Below are 13,567 nucleotides of genomic sequence, written 5' to 3'. Positions count from 1 at the left end.
CTGGTTGATCTACATTCCAGACTTCACCTTGCGTCATGGTGGTCTTTGGTCACTTGGGTTGCGAGAGCATTACTGCCCTAAGTCAAGGAATTTTCTTGACTTGGTTATGTGTTCACAAGCGAGGAAAGGATGGAACACAAGATCTCAAACAAATTGATGCTGCATCAACTTTAATGTGGACACTGTACCGGACTGTCATTGTTGAGGCAAAGCTCTTGATTTACCATTGGTTTATGCGTCTCAACCCTCGATCAGCAATGACCGAAAGAATGAGATGGTCGATTCAAGCGACCTAAGTAAGTTTCCTTCACAGGGTGAAACTCGGAGTAGAGCCACTGCTCCTTCACGTCAAAAGGAGCCTCATGAACACCTTTCTTTAGAGTCTATCCGGACCATCTAGGAGGAGACTCCAGGGCAGACAAAGAACATGCTGATGGGAATACATATGCCATCAAACTGGGGAATGTCTTGGGATACCTGGGGACTAGCTGGGGGATGAGGCTAATGAGAAGTATGTATGTAAGTATGCACCTTGCTTAGCCTGCTGCAACTGCGACCAGGATGGATAGATGGGAATGATCTATGATCAGCTCGCGCAAGGTCACTATACTGTAAACCAACTCTTTCCTACCAATGGAAAACTATCTCTACTACTAGTAATACTATAAGGAATAGTGTAGGATGAAATGTTTAATGAATGTAGTATACTTATCAAGTCCACACTATTTTCGAATATCACAGCTTTGACCAGCCCCAGCAGACTGTAAGCCCCTACCTATTGACAGACTGTGGAAGTTGGACCTCCCCTCAAAGAGCTCCAACCCAAATTGGAAATAATTTTTTGGGAACTCCAGAAAATAAACTGTTAAAAAGCAGAATATCAACTGACGTTGATCATGAGATTTATTATCTAATCTAGTTTTAAACCTTCATTCACACGTCAGCTTAAATTGTGGAGCCCAAGATTAAAGTTGTGCTTAGTCAAATTGCCACACCAAAACTGGGGCCATGTCTTAGTCCAGTATTGTGCAAGGAACAGGGCTCAGTTCCTCGTTTTAGACCCAGGGCCCCCTAGTAAACCCTGGATTGAGTGAACTAATAACTAATTGTGTCATCTGCTAGTGTCAAATGTTTGTGGCAGTCCTTGATTGTATATGATTATCAGGTCTGAATCAGAATCATGAGAACACAGTTTGGGTTATGTTATGACAAGACCACACAATGATGATTCTGTGATCACAATAAAACAGAGATTTGTTAGAATAGTTTACAAAAAGTATTCTGTGATCACGAAAAAACTAATTGTAAAAATAATTAGACCCATGGCCCTCTAATCTTCTATATCTTCACTTCAACCCTGGCAGCAAATTATAGGGCATCAGTTTAGATGAGTAGTGACTTTCTTTGGTTACAAACAATAGGGTAAAAAGATAGTTGTCCTCCTAGTTTGTTATGCTCCCTGGAATATGTTGAAAATGATGGCCACGCTAAAAGGTCCATCCTAAAATGTAAATAATTAAAACAAAAAAAGGAAGGTCTGTTTCATTTAGTTCCCTTTTGTAAAACGCTTTAAGGATTTGACTCATCATTTATCTTTCTTCGGAAAAAAGGCCCAGTCATCCTCACACCTTGAAAATTGCATACCAGAAGAAGAAAGGGTTCAAAGTCAAGATAAAAGATGGTCAAGGCAACAGAGAGGTAAAATAGTTCTATACAAAACTAACATATTTTTCCATCAAGATATTTCTTTCTGGCTCAGACTAATGATCCTGTGTTACACCCTCTATATGGGCTTTAAAGGGAGATTTAGACGAGTGTTTGCACGGTGCTATGGATGCTTATATGATGTCAATTTAATGCCACAGGGGCAATTAATCACTAGAGAAAACTTTAAAAATGTTTAAAAAAACATTTTTAGGCGTGCTCTGGTGCCTCTAGAAGAGGTTAAATATGTTGGTGATAATGGACTAAATGTAGGTGGAGGCCAAAGAATGTGAAGTAGAGTATGTCATTTCCTCCACCAAGTTCATTATTTTCTATATGGCGCAGATAGGTATTGTGCTTATACCATGGCCACTTAGATGTTTTACAACAATTGTAAACCACCCTGATAGTGCTGACCCAATTATCCCCTGTCTATTCAAATTGGGTCTGACTGCTCTCGGAACCCCTTGGAGCTTGGGTCTCTTTAGAAAAAACATATACAAATGTTGTGAAATTTCATTGGATAAGTACAAGTTTGAGCCTATTGGTGGCATTATGAAAAGTCAAGGAATTTCCAGAGTCATTAGGATTCATGCTCTGTCTAATGACAATCCATCCAGTAGTTGTCAAGATATTTAAGTCTGGACAAAAGTAGACCAACCTACAGTACCAACCGTCATCCCTGTAGCCATATAGTTAGCATGTTAATGGACATGTGCCTGAAATTAGTGTTGTCCTTGGCCATGGTATAAGCCACAATATTCTGTACAGTAAACTAGAGATTATTTTGCTCTAACATGGCCAATGCTGGTCTTGTGTAGATACAGGGAACACTGTATTTCAAAAGGCGTTTGCCAGCTAATATTAGTGATGGTTAAAACAAATAAGTATATTACTGTTAATTCTAACACAGTTATTTTCATTCTACTCCTTCTTCCTGCTTCATCTGAAGCCAGTAGTAAACTGCACAGTAGTCTGTTAAACATTTTCAAGCATTAGCATTTTGTTTGGCATTATGCTAGCAATCTACAAAAGTAAGCCCAGATTTCATGTACAGCTTCAGAAGTTAATACTTTCTGTTAAAATCTTATTGCAGCATTTAAGTGAAAATATTAAATTAGTAACATATATATACAGTAAAAGATTTGAAACAATAAAAAGACAAAAGCTAAGACATAAGCTTGACCATAACGAAGGATAAATTGTCAGCCATTTTGTGACTGACATTCATTTCGATGACAGGCTTTGTTTGTTGTTTCTGCAGAGATTTGTTGATGATGTCCCTAAGGTAATACTAGTTAATAGATGCACCCATAACCTTAGAACGATGGGCTCTGTAAATTACCCCTATTTGATCCTGAACTATTCCTTTTCATTCTAACGTAGACACAACCTCTCTGTGTAGTTTTAATAAAGTGCCTTCAGAGTTGTGCAGATTTAGTAACCCAACTCAGCTTGTGTATATATTTAGAAGGTTCATATTTACAGAAATAACAGAGATGAAAGGTTTGAGATGCCCTAAGGGTACTTAAATTTTCTTCAAAGAATAGCATTTGCATGTTGACTGTTTTTAGGTTTTAGGTTACATCAATGCTACCGGTGTGAGAAAGCCTTCCCAATCTCATCACTCTTATTACACATTTTCATGTCATACGACATACAGAGGGTGGATATAATACGAAAAAACTATGCAATCATTATAATAAAATTTGAGATAAGCTAAGAAACTGATTTATTAAACTTTATATGTTCCTTTTAAGGCTATAGTTTGTAGTGTTGTGGCATTGGACTGCATTAAGGTTAGGGTTAGCCTAATACTGATGTTAGCCTAATACTGATGTTTTGGAGCAAAAATGCACCAACGTTGTGCACCATTGACCAATTGTAAACCATCTTGGAAATGCAGCCAATTATCCTCTGGCTATTCAAATTGAGTCTGACTGCTCTTGGAACCCCTTTTTCCAATTAAAACAAATGAACTTTGGGTTTGGTTATGTTTTCCAAACTTTTTGACCCGTGAAGACCTCTACTAAGGGGTGTTTATGTTATTTAGTCCCCCCTCTTTATGTACATTGTGGGCATGAAATATTAAGTACACCTCAAAACTACGGCCTTAAAAATGGTACTAATGACTGTAAAGTAGTATCAACACCTCTGACCCCAACTGAATATTAATCGTTAAGATAGCTGATTACATGATGTTTTCATGATTTTATATCCACTCCCTGTATTTCTTTGTGTATTGTTAAATCTAACTTACTGCACTCTTAGAAGTTGTTGTTGTTTTGTAGAAACTACATTTTGTTTGCTTGGTTTCTATCTCCTCAGTACAGAGGGTTGTGTTTTTCTGTTAAGTGTAATTGAATTGTCCATTCCTTGTTGTCTAGACCCTTGTCTTCATTCTGGCTCCTTCGTCTTCTACTCTTTTCCCATCCACCGTCTATAACTAGACGACGTCTGACTCCACCACGCATTGCTCGGTGTACTCCTTCACCAGCTCCACGCTCAATGTGTTGCGGCAGAATTCGGCCATGGCCTTCCAGAGGGGTGGGTCCAGGAACATCTGGCACATCACGTGACCCTTCAGGGTAGCAGTGTGGCGGTGCAGGTGGCACAAGAACTGCTGCCGAGCCAGGTCCAGGTCTTTACCGAACATGTCAATGTTCAGGTAATACCTGGTTAAAAAGAGGTGTACCAGTAAGAAAACAATGTCTTATTTTGAAAATGACAACTTGTGCTTTTAAATGTTATGAGTATCTTAAAGGTGCTATGTGCAGTATCTAATAAATGTACAAGTCTGGCACCCCTAATGATACTATGAAAACGTTGCTGTCGGGCAGTAACCTTGTATCTCCATATTTTGTCATTTAAAGTTGTTTTCATATATCACTGCTATTGGACACCCTTTATGCCTGTCTGTGGGTTTTACAAATATTAAAACAGTGACAAATATTAACATCTGATTTCATCTGAGGTTAAAAGCTCAATCAAATGTTTTCAAATTAGCGTTTTTTCATTTCCTGAAAAACAACGTTTTTGGACATGTAAGGTTTTCACCTGTCAGCAACAAAAATATGCTTTGGTAAACAGTAGTTCATGTTACTACATTATTGAACGCTTTCTTATGGACAGTAATTGACTTAACCAGCATTATGAATTAATTTTGGAATAAACAAAGAAAGGACAGTTACCAGTCATCTCCAATGGGCACCCTAAAAGGGAAGGTACAGAGGCTGGCCATAGCAGGGTTGGACACATCATCAACCATCCAGTCAATGTCCTTCTTCAGTAGAATGGCCATGTTACTGGGCAAAAGCTTGAATGGCTGCCAGTCTTGAATGATGGTGCCATTAGGAAGGAGCCCCTGCAGCAGGTCAGTGGTCAGATACAGCCGGTGGACAGCTGTGTGGTCAAGACGCACCGGAGGAGGGTTTGAAGAGGAGGTGGACAAAGTGGATTGGATGTCTCCGCCGAGACCAAGCTCAGACAGACGAAACTTGAGGTCTTCAGCTCTGAAGCGCACCAGCAAAATACCCTGTAGAGAACAAAGTCAATGTATGAGCTGGTGAAGAACTACAACAGAAAACACACTAAGGCCAGGCTTATTGCCTGAAGCATGTTGGTCGTTAACAACAGCCATTAACCATTTTGTTGCTAGTACCTGCTTGGTTATGAGGCGATACTTCTGGAAATCCTTGGGTCCAAGCTGATCGTCACGGGTCAAGCGCGTTACTTTGACCTCAGGGTACTTGGATTTGACCAGCTCGCAGCAAAAGCGCAGCAGAACTCCAGCCACACCCTTGCCCCTTTCCTGAGGGGCAACACGTAGACCTTCCACCAGCATAGTCTCCCCATCGTCAATCACACACACTGACTCCAGAGCAATCTGACAAGTATCACAGAGGAAGAAGGAAGACAAAATGAAATTACAAACGATCAAATTGGCATGTCCCTTTCAAGAACTGTATATCATTCCTGTAGCTGGGGTAAAGCAGCATGACCTGTTTTAGAGATTTGGCAAAACAAGGACATATTAATTAGAGCATGGAGCGTGAGCCATTGTCTGCTGTTTATCCATGTCTGAGTTGCGGTGGCAGCAGGCTAAGCAACGAGCCAGCAGAACCACATCATCTTCAAAAAGTACATGATATGTTTCTGCTAGAGCGATAAGGCCGAGACCCTTAGTGTGCACTGGGACGTTCTAACATTCATCTTTAGTCATGAACTTTGGATGATGACCGAAAGAATGGGGCCATGGATTCAAGCAGCCAAAATGATCTTTCTTATTAGGGGGGCTGGGAGAGGTCTTCAGGAATTTGGTTCAATTGAGCAAGTTTTAATTGTTCTTTCATGTCAGCTGGTATTGGCCATGTTTCATGCTGTGAAGAAGACAAAGACATTAGCAGCAGAAACAGCTCATCAGTCCTGTGAGTTAAATGGATTTTGCCATTTCCATTGAGCTTTTCTAATGCCATACTTCAAAATGCACTTAAGAATATGTGAATGGAAAGGTTTTGCCATGACTGTAACAAATTACAATTTGATAAGTCAGTAATTCAAAGTGGTCTTATTTAAATGGTGTGTGTTCGTTTGAGCCACAGATTTGCCTACAATTAGTAGTTTTGTTTAGAGTTGAAGGGTGTGTGTGAACCGTGCTGCCGAGGTCTGGAGTTCTGGAGCACTGTGTGCAGAGGCTAAGCTAGCTGCTGGATGGTCAGTAAATTTGGAGTTGCTTAAAGGCACCTTTGACAGAGCTGGGCTGAGTAACGAAAAAATAAAGTAACTTATCCAAAGAGACAAATCTCACATTATTATTCTTAATTCTGCCTTTTCTTACACCCATAACTTTAAAATGTTTTAATACTATTCATTGAACTTACCACTTTCCCCTGTTTGCGGGCCAATATGACTGTGCGGTTGGTCTCCTGCAGCCAGTTGGTGTACCGAGTGGGCAGGTAGTCAAGGCCTCCATAGATGTCCTGGCTCATAGCCATGATCTCATCGAAGTCCTCTTCAGTGGCTACCGAGAACTGAAGGCCTGCCTGGGACAGCGCCTCAGGCAGCTGGAGCATAGTCAGGCTGGTATCGATCTTCATCTTGAAATAACTGATGAGATACAAAGTGGAGGAAAGATTATTGTATTTATTTTCTTAAACCAGGATTTAGGAAACCTTAAGAGCTCCTAGCCTAGGAGCTCCTGACAGGTGGCAAATTGTGGATGGTGCAGAAATTCAAGAATGCACATCTTTAAAATCAAAGCAACAACAGGCTTTTACAAAGATGTCTGCTTGGAGAACAGCTGCTTGTGACTAATGATGTAATCACTCCGACAACAAAAAACAACTATCTCCACTCCACACAAAAATAGCATCTTAGTGCTCAAATATAACACATTCAATCATTCATCTGCCACTTGAAGTGATAACACGGAAAGAATAATCAAATTAGTGACCCTGTGCACAAACGAAAAGACATCAGTATCACAGGCATAGGCCCAATCACAATTGGATGCATAATCCTTTATGTGTTCATACTGTATGGCTCACACAGTGTTTATGAAACATGCTGTAATCAGCCCGTGAATGCAGAGCAGTAGCGGTGGTAAAGCATAGCCAGACACTTTGTACAACATACATTTAAAAAATAGACCTTATTTTATAAAATCTTCATCAAGTCATAAAGCATTGCCAATTGTAATATGATCTTCTTAGGTTTCTAAGATTTGTATTCGTCATCATTTACTTGGGACTGTAAAAGAAATAGAAGTGAAATGGATGAGATTGGTACAGGAACTAATAACTAGCAGGACAAGAAGACAAAAACACTACAGGTGACAAAACATTACCATAAAGAAAGCTACTGACCACCACATTCTGAATCAATCCCAAAGAACTGACCAAAGGGAAGCCAAACACAGATGACTGCAGAATAAAGACATGTGCAGGGGAGTGTGGATGAATGGACCAGAGGGACCAACAAAAAAAAATGCAAGGATGGAGGGAAACAAAAACACAAATGAGACAGGCCAAAGAGACAAAAAACAGCCAGAAGGATGGGCCAAAACAGATAAATGAGAACAGACACAGGAAGTGGAAGACTGGCACCTATCTTGATCCCTATGTCGTTTCCAATAAATCCTGTAAATCCATACCCTCAACCCCCTAATCCGTACAATAATACCTTCTGATACCCACTCCACATTACAAACACTGGTATTTGTCCAGAACTTGGCTAAAGAATTCACAGTAACAAATAAACAAGATAAAATGGAGAAAGCTGAGAACTAATTTGTTTCATTAAAAAGTTATGCCCCAAAAGCTCACAATACCATTACGTCATCCAGACTATATACATGAGGGTACATAAGATAGTACTTGTTTGTCATTGGAGTGGGTGCACAAAAGTTCGCAAGTGTTCTGGCAAAGTGCTGTCGGGGCTAACCAAATCAAACTAATATTGCTAATATTGCCGGGAAAACAAAGCACTGAGGAAAACAAAAACAAGATGCTTGCTCTTATGAAGATTTTTGCATTTAATGAAGTTGAGATACAATGCATTAACACATGATGCAGTAAATGGTCATCAACTCAAACACAAACACAAGCTTGTGCAAAAAGAAAACATTCAACATAGCATAAGAAGCCATACAAAAGAGAAGTGATACAATATGATAAGATACAACAAAAAATAATAACATACAATAACATATAGGTAGGGCTGGGTATGACATCTCAAGAGATTCTTTTAAATATTGAGCACATTTTGTTGAAATGAATTTCAAAAGCTGTCAAGTGCTGAAAGCTGCCCCTATTGAGCAAATGTTTTGAGTAAAACTAATTTCCTTTAATGTAATTGAGCATCTAATCCTACTCCTGTCCACCTGGGACACCACGTTTTAACCCAAACCTAACCCTAGCATGGAACATCCATTTCTTCTTTGATTCCTTTCACCTGCCAATTATGCATTTCACTGGGAGGGAATAACGCATGGAAGATTCACATTATCCCACTTCAATTCTGACCCCCAGTGTGCAGGTGCCCCAACCAACCAGTAGGAGTGCACTGCCATGGACATCCGTGAACATGAGCAAATTGGGTTCATTGGAATTCAAGACCAAGCTGGAGCTACTGTTACCACAAATGGAACCACAGTTCTTTGGACGGGAACCCCTGTGCCACCCATGCACATAAACAGTAATGTTTTGATATTGGCTAAAACACTGAAGTTGTGTTTTGCCACTGATGACACACAATTTCAAATGATACCCAGCCCTAGCTATGAGAGATGTCATTACATATAATGAGCAGGAGACTGCAAATTGTACTGGAAGTCCAACACAGAGTTTAGTAGACAGATTCCCCGACCAGGCCCTGGTCTGACAAATAACAACTCTTTATCTCACATGGGGCAGGTTTAAGTTTTAATCTACTTTCCCATGCATTTGTGTGACTTTTGTGAACAAAAATCTTTATAATTGGTCTGCAGTGACCATTTTAGTCGAGGACGAATGCCGCCAGTTAAAAAGGAGAAGAAATCCTATACCAAAGCACCTTTTCATACATACAAATGCTGTTCCAAGAGTGGAGAGCTGTAGACAGAACAGCGGTAAGCTAATGCTATTAGCTAAAGTTACTGTCTTGACCTAGCATCAATAAGTCACACACAAGCATGGCTGGATAACTACAACTTCACCATCTTGCCATAACGTAGTCAGACATTTGTAATAACAATCCGAGCCAGTCAGGGGCCAAAACAGCACTTTTAGCTGACGGTCATTGACGGTCGCTATACATTGACTAACCCTATCGCCCCATAGGATTACATTGCAGCGCAGTTCACTGCTACTGGTTACAGCATTCTTGCTCAATGGATCAACTTCAAAGATTTTAGTTCACATTAGTCACTTACACACAAATGTATGGGAAAATAGGGTCCAGGTTAGAAGAAAAAAAAAACGAAATTCCCCTTCAAGATGATGAGTGACAGAGGAGCATTATGCTGACTGAATGTAGTTACCAAGTGTAACCGGCATACGGCATCCAGCATCCAGTGTAATGCACCAGGCTCACAAAACTAAAATCCAACTGACAAACTAGGTGGTGCTGAATCAAGATGGAATGTCTACAACTGAGGCTTCTAAGACTGCTAAATACAGGCTTCAAGTGCTACTCGCCAGACTAAAGCGACACCACAGACACAGATGCCACTGGCACCAACTATCAGACTACTGAGCTATAACCTGCCTGTAAGGCCAAGCACACCAGTCTGGAGTACTGACTGATTTGACAACAAGACAGCTTTCAATTCAATATAACACATCTATTGTTAGTGAGGGCTAGAATAGGACTGTATTTAAACTTCCCCGTAGCTGATTCTGGTTTCCAACTTCACCCCAAGTGTGTCTGTTAAAACTTAATGACGCACACACGCGATCTCAACTGGCTAGTTATCCTCCGGACAGCGAGAGTCTCTTTTTTCTTTTTCTCCCTTTTCCGTCAGGTGGCGCGCGGCCCGCTCGCAGTGTGAAGTGAGTTTCCACGCTATTCTCCGACATGCACTCTAACAATCGCTGCTGATAGACGGCCTTTTGTACATCTATTCTTGAATGCCTATTGCTCTAGAAGGTCAGTAATTCAGAAATCTGAATCTCAATACCAGAGCCATCACACGCCATACCGCTCACCATAGAACACGGCCATTGCCACCCCCTTATCCAATTTTTCATGCTACTCCCAACCAGACACAGATACAGGACACCAGGCACACACTGTGGGAACAAATTCCCCCCTTGGAAACAATAAAGCCTTTATTTCTCTCTATATGTGTATCTATGAAGCATCAAGGAAAGTAAAGAACAACCCTTATTTTCCTAAGGGACCATCAAGTGTGGCATATACCGAGGCAGATCACTATCCCCGCTGCTTTACTGCATTAGCTTCAACTTTCCCAGTTGCTTATTTTGAGTAACGATTATGAATACAGGTTCAAGAATGGGACTACTTTTAGCCTCCTCTTCTGCATGGACCACATCTGCCCAATTGTGGACGCATGGTTGCAAAGAGAGAGGATTACTGGGACTGAATGGGTTGAACTAACAGATGGCCACACAGACACACAGGGCAGCTTTATACTTAAGGATTTCACAATCACAATGGGGCCCTGAAGCAAGGCAGGCATAGAGAAAGAGTAGGACTGAAATGCCACATCAACTAAAAAAATCAAAATAACTACTTCCAAGCAATCAACATATAAGACATTCCAGTCTTATATGTGTAGTAAGATGGCCAATGTGTGACAACTGCAAACACCAAGTCCTGAAAGCTTCTAACAAAGCAAGAAGGCAGGATTCCAACTGAAGTCCAACACCCAGAGACTGTGCAACCCTAGGAAAGTGAAGGGCCAGGGCTACTGGGCTATCAAGGCCAGTTTCCTGAGAACTACCTGCGAACATCTATATGGTGCCTTCCAGAATGCAGCAGTTAGGGGCTCTGAAAGGACAAGGGAAACAGTGAGTTTAGAGTGTCCAATTGGCATATAGATGACAATAACGAAGAAGGCTGGACTCAAGAATAGTACCACATCACAAAATATGAAAGCACAAGTGCAGGCACTTAACACCAGCTCACCAGAAACAGAGTCCAGCAGTCAGGTAGGATGCAGATGTAGAGAAAGAATCATGTTGAGAACGCTCGAGCAATGTAGCACTGAAATGCCAAGAGGGGAACTTAGTGAAGGGTCATGAGAGAGGATATGTTACAAGCCTTGAGTAAAGTCCTACTCATATAATGATAGCAATTTTGTCCAAAAAAGTGACCAAATGATGAAAGGTTTTGAAAATTAAATTTATTTCAAGATCTAGCATCCTTAACATTTTTAAAACACAGGCTTTACCTCCAATTTGTGAATACAAGATACACGTCTACAGGTCATGCTGGTAAGATGAATAAAACAATATTGATAACAAAACTAGCCGTGGCTGCTAAATGCTACAGGAGCGCCATTAGAGTGCTGCTGCGATGCTGATAACACTCCAAAACAAAACAGGCAGTTCCACAGAGTCAGCAGTAAGCAAGTCTAACACACCGAACACGTTTCAGTTGCATTTCTCTGCCATCTGTCTCACACACATTAAACAAAATGCATACACTTTTATTCAATACAGTCGTCTACATCTGCCACAGAAGTGCATGCCATTTTTTTAGCAAGCGTTGATAGCAACATAGAATAAAATGGAAAGACAATTTAATATTTAGAGTGAAACCTATCGGGTGTAGACAGGGTGCGTCATGTATACAGATGATGCTCAGTGCTTCATCTGCACTTGGTATTCCTGGATAAACCTGGTGTTTATGAAAAACAGGCTCCTCTACAAGGAATGTTGCTGAAGCCGTGTCCAAAACCCTACCCAACATAGTGAATCATCTCCGTATAACGAATGGATGATCATTTCTTTAAAGCTTTACAACACAAGCTCGGGGACATTTTTCTTTGTTCTTACTTTGTTGCTGGGACTGTACCTGGTTATCTTAAGGCCCCTATTCATTACCTGTTGGCTTTTGTTGTGTGTGTTAAAGCACTGTCTTTTAATGCCATTAAGAGAGGGGATTGGAGGGGAAGTTGTTGGATTGTAGAGACTAAAACAGAAATCCTAGACATGTTCCAATAATCTATCAATGGGCCATGTGAGCTGTAAGGGCATTTGTAGTGAAAACACTGTCTGGTCACAGCAGACACACACGTACACACTGTGGACACTGGTATTTTTCCATCATGCTTTGATGCTTTGACATGAGGTGTCAGGCTTGGCTGGGTAGTCTGGTCCTGCCAATGAGAGCAATGCTGTTTTGTTTTTGTGTTTCTCTCCCGCTCTCTCTCTCTCTCTCTTTCACACACTCATTGATTCACTCTTCTCCTATTCACTCTCTCATGCTCTTACTTCCTCCCTCTCTTTCGGCTGGCAGTGTACTCCAAACAAAATGGAATTTGGCACATTTGCAAAAGACTGTTGAACTGCCATCAAATACGCCACTGCGGGCAATTGCCAGTATGCTCGCTGCAGATTGGGGTCTGGTTATTTAATGATGCCCATGCCAGATGGGGGAGCTTTGGAATTGTGGTGTGAAAAGACACAATGGAAATGAGAAATCGGTTATCCAAAGGAAGCACACAAAGAAGCGCATTCCGTCACATGAGTTAGTTGGTGAATTGACCAACATACCCATACACTTGGCACAAAATAGTACCAACAATGACCACAAAGAATAGCTAAGAATCTACCAATAGTCATTAGGACTGGGTATCGCCACTGATTTCCTGAATCGATTCGATTCCGATTCACAAGGTCCCGATTCCATTTTCAATTAATTCATTATCAATTCAATTAGGGATATTTCAGTTACTATATCAATTTTGCTCAGATATGAAAGAGATTCTCTAAAAACTAATGCTATAAATTATGCAAAGAACCCTGGTGCATTATTAAAAATGAATGTTAATGTTATCGTTAAGAATTGACCCCTAAGCATTTAACATAGAGACAGAAAAAATTGTGACTGTACCTAAAGCCATACATTTGTGAAAATGGCCATGGCAGTTTTTCCCATTGGAGCGTTATTTAGCATGACATGGGTTCCTTATATTGTCTAGTTTCATATACTACCACTATCTTCAGTCTAGTTTTAAGATGGAGCCCCTTAAAAGATCAATCTCAGGAATTTATGAATCCATTGGATCATTCAAATGAAGATTGATCAGCATTGTAAAATGGATTTTTTTAAACCCAGCCCTAATAGTTTTTCTTCAATCTATAATTGAGTTTCAGCAATGGCCAAAAAGCTCAAATCTCAAGAGGTAGCATTATAG

The 13,567-nt window shown here is 40.5% G+C and overlaps 1 protein-coding gene across 2 annotated transcripts in view; it reads right to left on the bottom strand.

The window, feature by feature from the left end:
• Positions 1–1,094: 1,094 nt before the first annotated feature.
• The window catches only part of nat16 (N-acetyltransferase 16), a 45,876-nt gene continuing 33,403 nt past the window's right edge, over positions 1,095–13,567 (bottom strand). For both annotated transcript variants that reach the window (XM_078276119.1, XM_078276120.1), the window contains 4 exons: positions 6,585–6,810; positions 5,366–5,590; positions 4,896–5,239; positions 1,095–4,379 (listed from right to left, as the gene is read on the bottom strand). In XM_078276119.1, coding sequence (XP_078132245.1) covers positions 4,151–4,379; positions 4,896–5,239; positions 5,366–5,590; positions 6,585–6,810 — 1,024 coding nt within the window. In that variant the 3' untranslated portion in view covers positions 1,095–4,150. The remainder of the gene's footprint in view (positions 4,380–4,895; positions 5,240–5,365; positions 5,591–6,584; positions 6,811–13,567) is intronic.

This window comes from Sander vitreus, chromosome 19 (assembly GCF_031162955.1).
Source record: "Sander vitreus isolate 19-12246 chromosome 19, sanVit1, whole genome shotgun sequence".
Taxonomy (NCBI): Eukaryota; Metazoa; Chordata; class Actinopteri; order Perciformes; family Percidae; genus Sander; species Sander vitreus.
This window is presented reverse-complemented; position numbering and strand designations above follow the sequence as displayed.